At 42.6% G+C, this 16618-nt stretch overlaps 1 protein-coding gene across 4 annotated transcripts in view; it reads right to left on the reverse strand.

The window, feature by feature from the left end:
- Epb41l4b (erythrocyte membrane protein band 4.1 like 4B) overlaps positions 1–16618 on the reverse strand; it is a 136779-nt gene that overhangs the window by 50029 nt on the left and 70132 nt on the right. For 3 of the 4 annotated variants that reach the window (XM_048338720.1, XM_048338734.1, XM_048338711.1), the window contains exon 15: positions 12877–12941. In XM_048338720.1, the coding sequence (XP_048194677.1) occupies positions 12877–12941 (65 nt within the window). Of the gene's footprint in view, positions 1–9632; positions 10944–12876; positions 12942–16618 lie in introns of those variants that run through there. The other variant, XM_048338728.1, reaches the window with a different exon arrangement.

The raw sequence follows: 16618 nt of genomic DNA on the forward strand, positions 1-16618 counted from the left end.
CTCAGCCTTGTGCCATTAATTTATGTAGCCTCTCACAACCATGAAAAAATACTTACTATCCTTATTTATAGGCAAGGAAACAAAATCAGTAACTTTCCCAAAGTTACATGGCTAGTATCTTTCTCTTTCTCAGTGGTACTGGGATTTAAACTCAAGGACTTGTACTAGGCTAGGCAGGTACTCTACCCAGTCTTCTTTTTTTTTTTTTTGCACTGATTATTTTTTAGAATAGAGTCCCAAATTTATTCCCTAAGGCTGACCTGGACCATGATTCTAATTATGCTTACCATGTACTTGGGGTGACAAGCACATATGAACACACCCAGCTTTTAATGGGTGAGGTGGGAATCTTGCTAACTTTTTGCCCAAGCTGGCCTTGAACCATAATCCATCCATCATACCACTCCCAAGTAGCTAGGAGTTCAAGCATACGCCGATACACCAGCTCTGTGCTTTCTTTAGAGCTGAGTGGCAATGCCTTGTGATATGGATGACAGACAGGGCAGGTCTGATGATAACCCAGGAGTGCTATCTGGTACTTAGCTTTGGCTTAGATGTTGTTTGGCTGTGGCCCCAGGAAGTGCAGTTCACTTATTGTGGTCCAAGACACAGCACTTTGGGACATTAAGCTTTATTTTTTTCTTTTTTCCATGAACTTCATCTCTGCTCTGTCTGAAAGATGATGGGAGGTGCATTTGCTCATTCTGGCTTCCACAATATCTGTCATGATTTCAGTTTTATTCTAGTAGCTACTAAACAGGCCAACACATTTTTACAAGTTCTCACTGAATGGAGAGCAAATGTACTCCTTAGCACTTAAGTAGAATATATTTGAAAAACTACTTTGTCCATAATGAGTTTGAGAAGGAAATTGCATTTGCATCTTAGAAATGTGACACATTACAAATGTTAGTTCTGTTAATTAGAGATGATTTCTTATAGTAATTTAGTTTCATTAAAAAATGACTAGAGAGAAAGATGACTTGCGCTCATTTTTTTCTTCTAAAAAGATCAAAAGTACTTTTTTCTTTGTGCTCATCATGCCCCAAGACCTTGTGTTTGATTTCTAGAAATCCTTCCCCCCAAACTACATTTTTGGTGTGATTTAGATTCCGTGTGTGTGTGTGTGTGTGTGTGTGTGTGTGTGTGTGTGTGTGTATGTGTCCTGTTTGGGGGCTTGAACTCAGGGCCTTGGCACTATCCCTTAATATTTTTACTAAAGTGGTTAACTGGAGCTGAGTGTCCCAGACTTTCCTGTCAGAGCTGGCTTCAAACTGTAATTTTTTAGATCTCAGCTTCCTGAGTAGCTAGGATTACAGGTATGAGCCACCAGTGCTTGACCAATGAGTTAGTTTTAATCATTAAAATTTACACTTCCTTGGGTAATTATCACATATCTACCTGTAAAAGCTTGAGCTTCACTTCAGTTATATATTCCCATTAGTTCCTAATGACATATTTAATCCCTGAAAACTGCAAATAAACTATTGCACATCATAAGGAGAGCTGTTAAGAGTTCAATGGTGGTTGGCTCTCCTGTCTTATGTGAGTCAGAGTAGAATAAATGCCTTTATCTGTGAATTGAATCTGCAATTTTCCTTTGGAGTTACTAGATTATTTAATGAATCACAATAAATAATAAATAGCTAAGCAAGACTGGAAAATTCTCTGTCAGAAAATATTTTATCTTGGTATTATCTTTGCTACATTTTTTCAATGGCTTTCTCACTACCTGTCTTCATGTGTATGTGTGTGTGCATACACGTGTGTGTGCATGCACATATGTGCCAGCAAAGGGTAGGGAAGGAAGGCTCTGAATGATTATGGTGAGACCAAGGATGTTGGCAATTTCTGATTAATTCAGGATTCAAGTCTAGAGAATCATTATGTGTAAAGCTCATGTTTGCTCAAGGGCTCATGTCAAGTTTTAATCAATATTTTATTGCCTTGAAAAATATAGATATAAATATAGTTGTTTTTCTTTGCAACCTTCACTTCTAATAAGTCTGACAGTGCTTTCCCTCTTGATTTATAAGAGGTTTCTGTACTTCTAAAGTCTATATCCCAGTGCCTGCACTTTGTTTTAAATGAAGATTATTTTCTAGAAAGAGTGGCATGCACAGACCTGCCCTTAATGGCTGCTTTAAGTATGTCCCTAAACTGTATTATACAGGAACCTCAAAGGACCGAAATAATCATTGTCATAAAAGCTGGCTGCTAAAATATAAAACAACATCTAAATGGCCAGTTTATCAGTCTGTGCACCAGAGGGAGACTCAGGCATGAAGGGGGAGTGAAGCTTCCCCCACCCCCCAACACCACCCAATCCACTGAATGAAATGAAAATGTTCATCCCAGAATAAAGTCCAGGTTAGATGAGTGGAAATTCACAACTTAGCCTGTAGAGGGTATGTTTTAGACATTTTAATTATACAAGATACCCTTGTGAACTGGAGTCTGAGCTAAAGATGGGGGTGGGGGGTACATGCTTCTGAGGTGTCACAAGTAAGGATTCATCTATTCTGGAATTCATTAGTGCTTAAAAAAATCTCCTCAGGGGGCTGGGGATATGGCCTAGTGGCAAGAGTGCTTGCCTCTTATACATGAGGCCCTGGGTTCAATTCCCCAGCACCACATATACAGAAAATGGCTAGAAGTGGCGCTGTGGCTCAAGTGGCAGAGTGCTAGCAAAAAGAAGCCAGGGACAGTTCTCAGGCCCTGAGTCCAGGCCCCAGGACTGGCCCAAAAACAAAAACAAAAACAAAAATAAATTCTCCTCAGGGCTGGGAATATGGCCTAGTGGCAAGAGTGCTTGCTTCGTATACATGAAGCCCTGGGTTCAATTCCCCAGCACCACATATATAGAAAAGGCCAGAAGTGGCGCTGTGGCTCAAGTGGCAGAGTGCTAGCCTTGAACAAAAAGAAGCCAGGGACAGTGCTCAGGCCCAGAGTCCAAGCAAGGCCTAGGATTGGCAAAAAAAAATAATAAAAAATACATAAAAAAATCTCCTCAAATGATCCTCTCAGTTCCCCAATTTTTGTAGGTATTTCAGAAGCCTCTGTTATAAACATCCTTCATCTCTGAGGCCAGACATCCATGGGGTAAATTTTCAGGACTTCTTGGCTTAACTGCCTTTAATACAGGTACAATGCCCCTTATTCAGCCTGGGAGTAAGGCTGGTTGGTTGGGTAGCATAGCAACGCCTCTTGCTTCTGAGGTCTTCCCTGCAGAGAGGGGTTGTTTAAACCACTCACTATGCAGTGGGGGAATGGAATGATTAGGTAGGTTTCCACGTGTTTCTTATAACATGAGCCTGCAGGATGTTCCTCTAATTATTCTCACCCTTTTTATTGGATTGCCTAGACTACAACCATTTTGACATTTTAAATTCTGCAGCCGTTTCTCCAATAAAACCACTGCCTGGTATTGGGGTGCATTTGAGATTTCAGATCAAATATATTATAAAGGTACTGTAGCTAAGTCTTGCCTTCCTTGATCAAATGCACAAGAGAATTTAGGATGTCTGTGTTGGTTATTTAAGAAGTCCAAGTAGAAGGCTCTCAATACACGCTCAAACAGGAAAAGAAACACAGATATCAGAAATCAATCCCTTTGCTTTGGATGTTTTTATGTTGCCTAGGTTCTCTTGGGCTCTCCAGGGTATTATCATGCTGTTTGTTATCTGAACTTGTATAAATCAGCTTTCACAAAGTGTCCAGTAACAATCAACTCCTTCGCTTTCTTCGTTATCATAGATACTAAGATGACATGATTAATGGTACACTGGCAACCTGATCTTTATTAACAGCTGCAACTCAGGAAAAGAGAGCCCAATAGTTCACAGAAAACAAGTAACAAATGGCACTCAAGCAGATGAAAAGGTGTACAACCTCGTCCTTGAGAAATGTAACAAAAACAAAATCTGGCTTTGCCATCAGACTAAGAAAAATCGGAAAAGGTTGGCCAAGGTCATGCATGAGCTGGCTGCCTGTGGGCTCACCACAGCCTCGGTATCATGCTGGTGTGTGTGGAGGATGAAGCCACATAGGATATCTTTGGAGAGAAATTTTGTAAGGCAATATCCAAAGTAGATATGCACATGCCTTTGTAGCCCTGGTTCTATTTCTCAGATGTTATTCTATAAATTCGTTCTTTCAAGCACACTCAAACACAATGTGCATGAATGGCATGTAATGTAATGTTAGGGAGTTGGTACAACTGTGTGTCTATCAATATTGATTGGTGGAATGTGTGTGTGTGTGTGTGTGTGTGTGTGTGTGCTTGTTTATATGTAAAATAGCTTGAGATTGACAAGAAGAAACGCTAACAATGTTTGCCTCTGGGAACCTGGGAATAAAGCAGAAAAGAAAAATAATTTAAATTTTTACCACTGTCTGTTTCTTTTGTGTGTGTGTGTGTGTGTGTGTGTGTGTGTGTGTGTGTGTGTGTGTTTAGAAAGCACAAATATATCCTAGCATAACGGTTCCCTTTATTGCTTTCTGCTTAGTCTCTTAACAGGGCAAAGCTTCCTCTGCTTTGTATGAGATGAATTTCCAAATTAGATAAATGAGCTGAGCAGATGCTCTGCTTCAATTCTCCAGACTCCTGAAGTCCCCACTGGGCCAGCAGGATGGACTCCCAGGGTCTCATGGACTCCTCACCTGAGGTCAATTTTACCATTTACAGGTAGAAAACCATTGTCCACCATGTACCCCGCCAGTTATATTGAGGATTCTCAGACAGAAATATCATTTCGAGTTCTCCTTTTGTTCCCTCTCAAAAGATCCCCAGGGTGCTTCTGCTCTTAGCCATCAGTTTCAGAAAGTGTCTTTCTGTATTGCACCCCCCACCTCGTGCACCTGATCTTTCTTTCCCTTGGAAACAAGTACTCATATCCACTGCTAAACTTAGACTACACCTTTCGATCCTCAGCCCTTGAACTAGATGACCCTCCTTGCTGGTTTTTGTTCTTATGGACTGCTAAAGTCTTGTACCCCCAAACCCACTAAAACCTGCTACTAGCTAGCAATCAAACACTGCACCTGTGCCTTAGAGAAATAAGGCATTTCATTCTCTTCACAATAAAATATAGCTAAATTCTCTTTGGAGATGAGGAAATGAGTCAAACAAGGAAAAATTAGCCAAAGATTGCAGGGCTAGTAAGTAGCAAAGCTGAGACTGAAACATCTTATCTAGTCAGAGAACTGGACACAACCAGAATGTGGGGCCATTAGTCCTTCCTTCCTTTAATTGGCTTGCTAACTGGTAGGGACCTGCCACTTTGCTTCTGCAAACCCCCACCTGTTTCCCCACAATGGGCTTGGCACAGGTCCTTACACAGGTGTCTGCACACTCTCTTCTTGTCCAGCAGCTGGAATTCCCTCAAGGGTGAGGAATATTTGACAATCTGAGGGGAGGGAGACAGTGTTGAAATTAACTCCATATAAGGAGCCATTAACCCCTTCAGATTCTTTTCTTCACCATGTCCTAAGGAAGGACAAACCTACATTGTACAGACAGATGGACAATTCATCATCCATCCATCCATTTGATTTTTAACATCACACCTACTGAAAAATAGGTATGCCTTTAATAAAAGTTAAAAATGAACTTTTAAAACAAGGAAGGCAAGCAGCTGTGCTTTTCCAACGGGAGGTGAGGCCCTTGCCCACCTTGGGTTCCCTTTGTTAAATTGTTAAAGAGTTCTTGCATCTCACCCCAACCCCCTTCAATAGAGGCCAGCAATCAACATTTTAAATCAAGCTGTTCAAGCCATTGTTTGACTCCCTAATTTGGGGGAAAGAAATGGGCCTGCTTGTAGACTTATTGATTTCTTTTGCAGAGGCTCAGGTAAATGCCAATTTCAGCTCTGTTTGCCTTTTAGATACCCCTGGGGCTTCTTCAAGTGTGCCTGTTTTCCCTTTGGGGCCTTTCCTTTAATAGCAGTCTGCCTTTTCTCTATTTTTGCCCTTAGGCCTTGCCTCTGCATGTGCTCAAGGCCTCCTGGTGGGAGATGGCAGACGTGAAGCATCCTATACCAATTTAGGGCATCTACCTGGAACATTTGGAAGACTTGGTCAGTCAAGGAATTGACTTAGAGCTTAGTTTGAGAACTATTGATCCAAAGGGATCAATATGGCTGTTCAGGGAGTTCTTTGATGAGCTCAGATTTGAAAAGACTAGTTAAAAGCCACACAGTCAAGGGTAACTAAAGGTTCTGTCATTAGTTGTATTCATGGAAGGACCCAGGAGGCTAGAGTCACTGACCTGGAAAGATGGTAGATGGTTTTAGCAGGGAAGAAGAAGAAAAAAGGGCTCTCATACTGTCCTTATTCCATCTTTGCTGTGAAGGAGAACCATTTTCAGTGGAAATGGTTGATCAAGCACTGCGACAGGCCAGGTTTTGAAGGCCAAGGTAATTACCTGGCATGCTTTCAAGATTTCTGGCCCACATGAATTACATCAATTCAATGACACTGTCAGTGCCCTATTAGATGTCCTGAGAAGTCACAGAAATATGAATGGATGATAGAAGACCAGGTAAAGGTAGTGTAAGTTAAAAAAATATAAAACATTAATTGCATTAGTTGTGGACTAGTGAGCTTGATTTTTCTGGCAGCTAAAGAAAACTTCCAAAAGAAGTTACCTTTGAGTTCTTGGACAGAAAGAAGTGGAACATCCCAAATGAGCGATACTAAGAACAATACCTAAAACCTCTGCTCTGTTGAAAACAGAGCTAAATGGCTGGATTATTAGACTAGTGGAGGGTGGTGAAGTGCAGAGAGGGTTACTGGACCACTGTGTGTGTGTGTGTGTGTGTGTGTGTGTGTGTGTGTGTGTGTGTGTGTGAGAGAGAGAGAGAGAGAGAGAGAGAGAAAAGAGAAAGAGAGAGCGAGAGAATGGACAGTTACCAGACCTCTCTTGGTGTTGGTAGTGGACAGGGTTACTAGATGGCTGATGTTGAGGGGTAGTTCCCTAGTTATCGAGTCAGTCTTCAGTGTAGTGAACTGTATTATCATCTGATGGTCTTGCTGAGGTGTGGATCAATGAGTCATAATGGCTGAATGATTGGTGGTACTCACAGGCTGAGAATCTAGGCCATAGAGCCAAGATTCTGACTTACAACTTATCAGTGCCGTGATATATACGCAATGCTTGGCTGGCTCCTGGCTTTAATTTCCCCTACCTGTGACAATATGATACCACCCACCTTGGTGAGTAGTCAAGTAGATCAAGTGAAGTTGTACATGTAGGATGTGATGCACAGCCCTTGGCTATTAACCCCTGTGTGTCATGGAATACCAGCATCAATCTGCTGGGGTTTCCAACATCAGGCATCTGGTCAGCCTTCAGCCCTGCTCAGTATTCTTGCCATGCCTCAAATGAGAACATAGTTGACACACTGAGTAATAGTCACATGGTAAAGCTGAAACCACAAATAACGTTGTGGTTCCTTGTCCTATACAAAATGCAATGGCCCTAGGCTAGAGAAGGTTAATCAGATCCCTTCAGACCACCCCAGAGATGACATATCACCGCCTGTTGCTTGGTTAGACATCCCATTTTAGAATGAATCCATTTGCTGGGCAGACATTCATTGAGCACCTTCTATCTGTCAGGCACTGGGAACAAAGGCAAATCAGACACAAAGCTCATACCTGAGGAGAATACAGGCTCTGGGAGGAGATGAACAAAAGAGGCTGTTTAAACACAAAGCTGTGAGTACAATGTTCCTGTACTTGGGGGTGGAAGGGGGAGGTGGTAGTGGAACACAGAACACAGAAATTAACCCAATTTGCAGGGGTGGGGGCTGTCAAGAGAGTCCCTGGAGAAGATGACGTCTGAGCAGAGGCTGATGGATGAACAGGAGTTGGGGGAAAAGGGTAGGAGTGGCACAATTCTAGGCGGAAGGAATAGCACTTGCAAAGGCACAGATGTGAGTAACAGCAGGTGTGGTGTATGCTGGGAAGTACATTCAATTTAGTACTCTAGGCGTCTAAACAGGAGAGTGAGAAATAGGGGGAGGAGAATGCTGGAGAATGGGACAAATGAAGGGGGGGGATACCCACAGAGAGGGCCTTAGACTTCATCATACAGGTGATGGAGAACCCTGGCAGAGGTCCAGCATTAGAGTGGCGGTCAGAGGGGTGTTACAAAGATTATGCGAGTAGCTGTGAGGACAAATTCGTCAGAGTCAAGGAGATCAGCGAGGGCCTTCCCAGCAAGAAGAAAGAGGCGTCTGCAAGATCAGTATTGGGAACAAGTGAAAGAAAGGCTACATACAAGAATAAGGAGGCAGCATGGAGCAGTCCTGTGGACTGCCTACAGATGGTGGCAAAGGGAGAAGAGCTGTGGATAGTATATACATTTTTACTATGGGAAAGACAGGAAAAGAATTGAAGGTTAGAAGGCTAGTAAAATAGGATGTCTGAACATGTGGTGTCTGCCATGGACATGAGGTGTCTAGGTTGACATGTCAGTCTAAAATCTCACAGAAACAGTGTGAATTAAAGATGATGGTTTCTGAGTCAAGAGCACTTATGTCATGACAGGATAAGAAGATCCAAGTAGACCAGCAAGAAGAGCAGTAACCAAAGGAGAGACCCTTAGAAGATACCAATATTTAACAGGATGACAGAAGACAAGAGAATAGTAAGAAGGAAGCTGTCAAATGCAATAGAGAAAGGACAACTGAGGAATGCAAAGTACACACCTCATTAAGTCATAAGTGCATATATTGATGAGTATTCTGGTTACAGATGACTGAATCGACTCAAGTGACCTTCAGCAGAAAAGTATTTATTGGAGGGGATTGGGCAGGGTCTACAGGTTCCAGAAGGCTGCACACATGGGTTTAGATGTCTTCAGTCAGGTAGGGCAAAGTAGCTGGGGTAAACACCCCCTTCACATGGGACTGTTAGTGGGGAACAAGCCCCCTGCAACTACTTCATTCTGCTCAGCATCTCTGGGGGTACTATAACATTCACCAGTTTCCCCTGATGAAGAAGTGTTTCAGCCACTCTGTCTATAAGAAGAGCCACACTCATCAAGAGTGGTCTCATTCAAGGCTGGTCCTGTTCCTGCCATTAACTGAATGCTCACCTTCAGAGATGCCAGTGTCCCGTGAACAAGATCACGCAAAGATGATACTTCAACGCAAAAGAATCGATGAAATGAAGATGGAGTCAAACAAAAGCAAGAACAATCTTTATTCCTTGGAAACACACTGGTAAAAATGTTATCAGAGAGATGAAAAGATTCAGAACACATTTATATGGATGCAGCACATACTGAGGGTAAACACATCTGCTAAAATGAAACACACCTGTAAACAAATATCTCAGGAAGAGTTGATGGATGGCTGATTTCACCATGCAAGATATGCATCTAACTCCTTCCTTTTGGGATAACCAAAAGATATCAGATTTGAGCAAGAAAATGTCTGTCAGTACATTTTGGGGGTATGTATGCTGGTCTTAGGGCTTGAACTCAGGGCCCAGACACTTTTTGTGTTCAAAGCTAGCATGCTACCACTTGAGCCACAGCTCCACTTTTGGCTTTTGGGTGGTGAATTGGAGGTAAGAGTCTCAGGCTTTCCTGCCTGGGCTGACTTCAAACTTTGATTCTCAGATCTCAGCCTCCTGAGTAGCTAGGATTACAGGTGTGAGCCACCAGCACCTGGCTTCAATACATTTTTTAAGGGCTAAAAATGGGCCAAATTGCAATTACATATAACCAAGGGGTACAATAATTAACCAACTGCCCAAAAACAGTGGTGAAAAAACATCTCAGTTCTATTAAGAGGGGAAAAAGAAGCTTGACTCATGACTTGAAATTGGGGAAATAAATATTTTGGTACACATTTCATTCTAAAAGACAACACATTGTTTTCTGGTTCTACAAAAAGACGAGGTCTCAGCCCATCTTATACAATACAGTGCTTTGGCACAACCTCGACACTCACAGGCTTTCATTTGAGCCCCAAATGCTTCACTCCTTCAAAGGAATAAAGTCAAAAGTAAAAACCAACCCCTCACTCCAACAGTGTGTATTCACAATGGATGATGTCTTCTGAAATCATGCAAGTGAGCAGCACCAATCACTAAGACATGAAAAATTATTCTTATACTTGAGCAGCAAATTCTATCAAAACAGAAGCTACGTGATTTATGATTAGTACCAAGGCTGAAATTCAAGGTGGCTGGATGGCTTTAAGATAGAAAATTCCAAGTCTTCCTGTTTTCATAAAACAATGAATAAGTTAATGCATTCTATTGAGTTTCTGCTGCAGAAGAGGATATTGCAGTTTTCTTTAGGTGAAGTTTAGTTTCAAAGTTTGTCCTCAGTTGAAATAAGAGATTAAATAGATCACAAAATCTTAAATCAGAAAGAACCTTGGGGATTACTTAGTACAGCCCATTATTTTCAGGTGGGGAAATGAGGCCAACAAAGGTCATACAGAACTAGATGCCAAGCAATTCCCCAAGCTTTTTTGGCTTTATTTGGTCTCATTAGTTAAATAACAAATAATGCAGTGAGATGAGAAGCATATATTTTCACTCCAATTTCAAAATCAGAATATTAAAATGATTCCTGAGCCTTTAACTCCCTTCATTTTATTGAGAATGCAGCCAATGGTAGAGCATGACTATCACAGCTATCTTCAAATATTTACAAAGACACTGCAAACACCCCTCGGAACTACACCTTTAGGACATCCCCAGGTGATCAAGACACTTCTCAGGGAATGCAATGAATCTATGGTGGCGACTGGAAGGAAGACGCTTCAGTCTCTCAAAGTGCAGTCATGAGTTTGTCCCGATATGTCACACCATGCACCCCTCCCAAGTTCTTCTGGTTCTGGTCGTGGACATAGTCAACATGGCTGCCATCTCCACTGGGCGAAGCTTTCCAGTGCAACCTGTCATCCTGAAAAGGTGGCCTGTTGTGTTTGCAGAGGGAATGGTTAGTGGGAAAATGGAAGACAAGTGAGAAGGAGAGCAAGACAACACACACGAACAAAGGAAATGGGCTGGGAAACAATGAGCGGATGGCTTACACATAGACATGAATGGTTGGCTATGTTCATGTCTTAACAATGCCAATGAGGATCATCTATCACATCCCAAGTCAAGGAACGTTCTGTCTAAGGCTGAGTCATTGTTTCTGAAAGGGTATCTATCTTGTGGTCAAGTCAGTCTGGGGATACTGGGTGAAGGGGAGGGGTTCCTTTACCAAGCTAATGTGCACAGTGAGTGGATCTTACATAGCATTTGTCAGAAGTATTGGATCAATAAACCCTCTTCTCATGGGGTATCCCTGAAGAGCTTGATCATTTGCACGACGCTATCCCCTGCCTCAGGGATTCTGATGCAGCAGATTCTGATGCAGGGTAGAGCTGAGAAGTGACCTTTCCAACAGGTCCTAGGGGACCCTAAGGATAACGGTAGGGCACTGGGATTGTTCTGTGAAAAGCTGACCTAGGTCATGCACAGAAGCAAATGACTGATAAAATAGGTAACACTAAGTATGACACTTGGCAAAAGAAGTGTTAATAAAATAACATTTCTATAAACCTCCTGTGTTTCTCATGTTTAGAAAACAAACACCACTGAAATATGAAAAGCTTTACAATGATCACTCTACTAGTCTGATTTGTTTTAAAAAGTGACACAAATATCAAAGTGTTTATAATAACAAAATAACTACAAAATGTCCAATAAACTACTGCTTAATTTGTTTTTGGTAGATTTATTGATTTCCACCACTTGGTTCTCTGTTCTTCCTCAGGGAGCAAGGAAGGCTAGAAACCTTACCTTTATGCATACTGAGTTCACCAAAATGTTTCTGAAATAGCTTGACATATAAACACCAGTTAAGACTGATCTGAAAGTGCAAATCTTAAAGAAAGGATTGCTTTCAGAAAGCTGGCCTTTAAGGAACTTTCAAGCCAACTATAAACACAGTATGGCAGGTACTAGCTCACTATTGGGGGACCATGGCCCAGTAGGACAGGGGACAGCTAATGATGACAATCAATGAAAAGCCTCAGATCAAATCCCACCTTTATTTACTTAGTTTGAATTCAAACCCCTGTAACTCATGCTCTTCGTTCTGCTTACTTGCTTAGATGATTCTCTACCACTTGAGGCATGTCTCTAGACTGGCTTTTTTTTCTGATTATTTTGTAAATGGGAATCTCATAGACTTTTGTCTATGCTGGCCTTGAACCACCATCCTCTGGATTTCAGCTTCCTGAGTAGCTAAGATTATAGTCTGAGTCACTGGCACCTGGCTTCAGGTATTGCCACTTTTCTAAGTTTCACTGGTACACAGCCTTGTCCTCATTTAGATGTATTATCTGTGGCTGCTTTCATACAACAATGGTAGTCACACCTCAGAGGGAAATGACTCTGAGTAGTTGTGAAAGGGACCACGATATGCACCCCCCTCTACTGAAAAAGTTTTCTGATCCCAGATTTAGAAGAAAAAAGATCCATTGTTACCAAAGTAAATGCTGCCTCATCCCTAGGGGGAAAATCCTTTATGGAAAAAAAAAACCCACAGCAATAAGCCCCAAGCTTTAATCATGTTCAAAGTAAATAAATTCTCAGAATAGGAAAATGTTACTTAGAAATCTCAAGTGACATCTCTGATATAAAACCAACCCCCAAATATTTGAGGTTAGGATGATGTTAAGAAAGCCAATTCACTTTTATTTCACCAAGACTGGATTGAGGCTTCCTTCGCTTTGCAAATGATTCATTTCTCCCCTGGCCACGCCACTTGCGGGTTTGTCTTGGAAACAGACTTCCAAGTCACACTCAAGTGGAATGGGAACTTCCTGAGAAGGGAGGAGTTTTCAGGGCACTTACCTGACATTCGGAGAGTGAGGGTGCCACCGGGGCTGGCTGGAGTGGACATTAGGATGGTACGGAGGCTAGAAATAAAACACCAATCTCGGTTACTCAGCGGCCTTCATATTTCAATGGTCTCATTGACTTTCTCTTCCAGTTGCACCTACCTCAGGGGGGCAAAGGGGCTATGAATGGAAAAGCAGTAACTGAGCCATGGCTGGGCTGGGGGTGGACCTTTCCCAAGGTGATCGTGTTCCTGCTGACAAAGACTTGGGGGGGGGGGTGCTGGAAGCCAGTGCCTGTCTCTCAAAGCACTATCTCCATTGATGGGCCCACTGGGAAGGATCTGGGAGGCTAACTCCGGAAGCCAGGGCCGTCCAGTGTGCCTAGGAAAGGCAATACTCATCTCTCCCAGGAAACAGGTGCCAGAGGAGAAGCAGATATTTTGTCTCCAAGAACGATTTTTTTTTTTTGGCCATTGCTGAGGTGATGACAGCTATGCGTAATTATGCTCACACATAGGATTAGACAGAGATGCTAAGTAAAGTAGTAGAGCTGTAGGTAAGATTTTTTTCTTTCTCCTTGGTATAAATAAAAATGTATTTCCAAAATGCAGTGCAAGACAAACAAAAAGCCACCCAGAGTACTTATTATCCTCATAAATGTGGTAGGAAGCGGGAGGGAGGGAGGGAGGGAGGGAGGGAGGGAGGGAGGGAGGGAGGGAGGGAGGGATAAGAAAACAGATCCTGACCAGTGAGCAAGGGTGAAGCCCAGATGGGCCTGGCTGGATAGCAGGCTGCCTATCCACCTGTAGCCTGCAGAGGGCATCAGTTCTAGACATTGCCAAAAGTCAAGGGGCTTCTCAAGGCTGAACTTGGTATGAGGTAAATGAGGCCCTCTCAACATTAAAGTCACTACAGACTTGGGACCATTAATCTCTTAATTATTTTTTCCTCTCTTTCTCTTTATCCTGCTGCTTTGGTTAATATGCAGTGGCTTTCTCTCTGTGTCAGAAAAATTTTCGGCAGTTCTGTTCATCTAATTTTCATGGACCTGAGATGCCCTTGTGGTCTATTCTGTATTCCAGTAGGCTTTCTTTTCTCCTTCAAAGAGGGCTGTCAGCAGGCCGAGGCTGCAGCCCCCAAGACACACTGCAGGGAAAAGAAACCTGCAGAAAAACATCTTAGTAGGAGAATTTGAGTTCTGACAAGGGCTTCAGTCTCCTTGAGAAAACCTCCTTACATCTCTCTTTCAGGGGACATAGAAACCCACTGAGTTCAGGGGATCTGTCTAAAGCCAATGGCTCCAGTTGATTTGGCTACACAGCCAGGCCCCACATGAGGTTCAACACTTTTTGATGTCAACAAGAGAATGACTAACCTACAACTGTAACCTCCAGTCTTTTGCTTTAAACACACTCAGATCAGAGAGATCTGAGAACCTCAACCATGGTCTTGAGAAAAGGAAATTCCAGAACCTTCCTCAGTCTTTCCCAGTAATTTATTCACATTCTAAGCTTTCAAGTAGGATTTTAATGTCCACCTAGGTGGTTCTTTTAACTGAGGCAGTCATGTCTGTCTGGAGACAACTGAAAATGCTTGTGTGCCTTTTTGGTTGTCACAGTAACAGAGAAAAGGGAAGCTAAATGTCCTGTAATTCTGGGGACAGTCCCACACAATGAAGAAGTGTCCCTCTTCAAATGCCAATAATGTCCTCATCAAGAACATGGCCATCCATCCTTTGCAGTTGGCTGACCTTGCTCTGCTGGGAACGAGCTAAAATGCTGTAACACCATCCTCCTGAAGGCCCTCCACAGAATTCTGATGCCATCAGGCCACTTCTCAGGACGTCCTCTTCCCGGTCAATTTATTCCCAAACTTTGCTAGAACAACACAGGATTGCTGGAACTGGCCAGGTGCACAAGGCCAGAGGCTGCCAACAATATGGAGAAAACAATGGCTAATAAAGTTCCTGCAGATCTGATTTCAACAAACACTGGATGTTCACTGTAAGCAGTACTGATCACTCATTGACAATTTTCCCCTATCCCCACTAAATTCCAGTGATGCTTGAAAATTCCTTAACCAAAACAGTCTGTGAATAAGAAACTATCAGAAGCCAATGAAGGAAAGGAGAAAGAGTTATGGGATTTTTCACTTGCTCCGAAAACTGAAAAGTTGTGTCCAGATTTTTTTATACACTTTGGAATAAGATTTCTTGTGTATAAGCCAATTACCACCAAATTCTTTGGAAACATAACTTGGATACCTCAAAAAGATAATATACGTAGAAAACTTGTGCCATCTCAAGAATTAATATCTATATTAAGCAGAGACCAGGAAAAGGGACAATTAGAATAAGGCTTCCAAGTGACATTGCTTAAGAAAGAGCTTTGTTACTTATGGTATTCACAGACAGACAGGGAGAGCACAGACACCTGGGACAGCAGCAGCCTTCCAACACCCACACCTGCTCAGGACAAGAGACTTGGTCTGTGATAGTCTGGATGTCATCTGTTCCCCAAGGACTGCAGGGCTGGTTCCAGTGAGAGGCTGTGTGAAATGGCAGGATCTAGTAGGAAGCCTAGATTAAGTCTCTGAGGACTCTGCCATTGGAAATGATGAAGATATGTCTTGTAGGACCCTTGTGAGTGAAGAGTGAGTTGTTAGGAAAGAGCAAGCCCAACCCCTCTCTTGCCCTGGCTCATCATTTAATCTTGCCCTCCATATATTCCAACCATTTTGAGGCCATCCACTGAATGACCCTCACCTCAGGGGAGCAGAGGCCATGCTCTTGAACCTGGGAAACCCTGAACGAAATGTACTTCTTTTACTTTTGTTATAGCAACTGGAAAAAAAAGACCAATACATGACCCCCAACTTGGAAGTTTGAGCCATAAAGCAGAAACAAACAACCACCTTGGGAAGCAAGGTACACATCATCCATCCAGAGCTCCTGCCTGCCTGCTCGCTAGCACCATCCTAGGAGCTCCTAAAGCTCTACTGATGCCCAGAGGGGATTCTGAGTTGGCCTTTGGAAAGTACTTTAGGAGACAGAGGAACTCTACAAATATGAGTGTGAACAAAGAAACAGTGAGAAGAAATTCGAGGGCAGCAATTACACAACTGTTCTAAGAGCTGAACAATGGGTATGGGATGAAGAATGGTGGGAATGTGGAAAAGCCAGAAGCAGGTTGTAGAATGGATGGAGAGGTAGGTGCTGGCTTGCTCAGGCTGGGCTACCCAAGACTTTGGCACTAGTGAGCATGCAGGTGGGTGGGCAGGTGGGCCCTGGTTGGCTGGCCTGTGAAAGAGCAGCATACCATCCATGGATTCACACTTCCATAGACAAGGGGTCTACCAGCATTTTACGCAGTGGAACTCAGAACTCACTGACCCATCGGTATTAAGTGAGCTCACTGAAAAGGGGGATGAGGTTATCTTTTTATGGGGAGAGGATCTATCTTCAGCTGATTTGGAGAAACCCTGGATTAAAAAAATATGTTTTTCTTGCAAAATTTCTCAGAACTTTGAGTTCCCCATGGCACTGTAAAATCCAAGAAGGGGAATGAAGGATATGCCTTGTAAATACTTGACCAAAACATCCTCAAAGGACATGTGTTCCCTAGGCCTGCAACACACTTGGTCTAAAAGCTGTCTCACTTGAATACTGCTAAGAGGTTGTTATGTTTGACTACTAGAAACTTAGACATGTTCCTGACACTTGTCAGTTGACAAGGTTAGGAGAAATAGAAAGTTTA

Source organism: Perognathus longimembris, chromosome 1 (assembly GCF_023159225.1).
Source record: "Perognathus longimembris pacificus isolate PPM17 chromosome 1, ASM2315922v1, whole genome shotgun sequence".
NCBI lineage: Eukaryota > Metazoa > Chordata > Mammalia > Rodentia > Heteromyidae > Perognathus > Perognathus longimembris.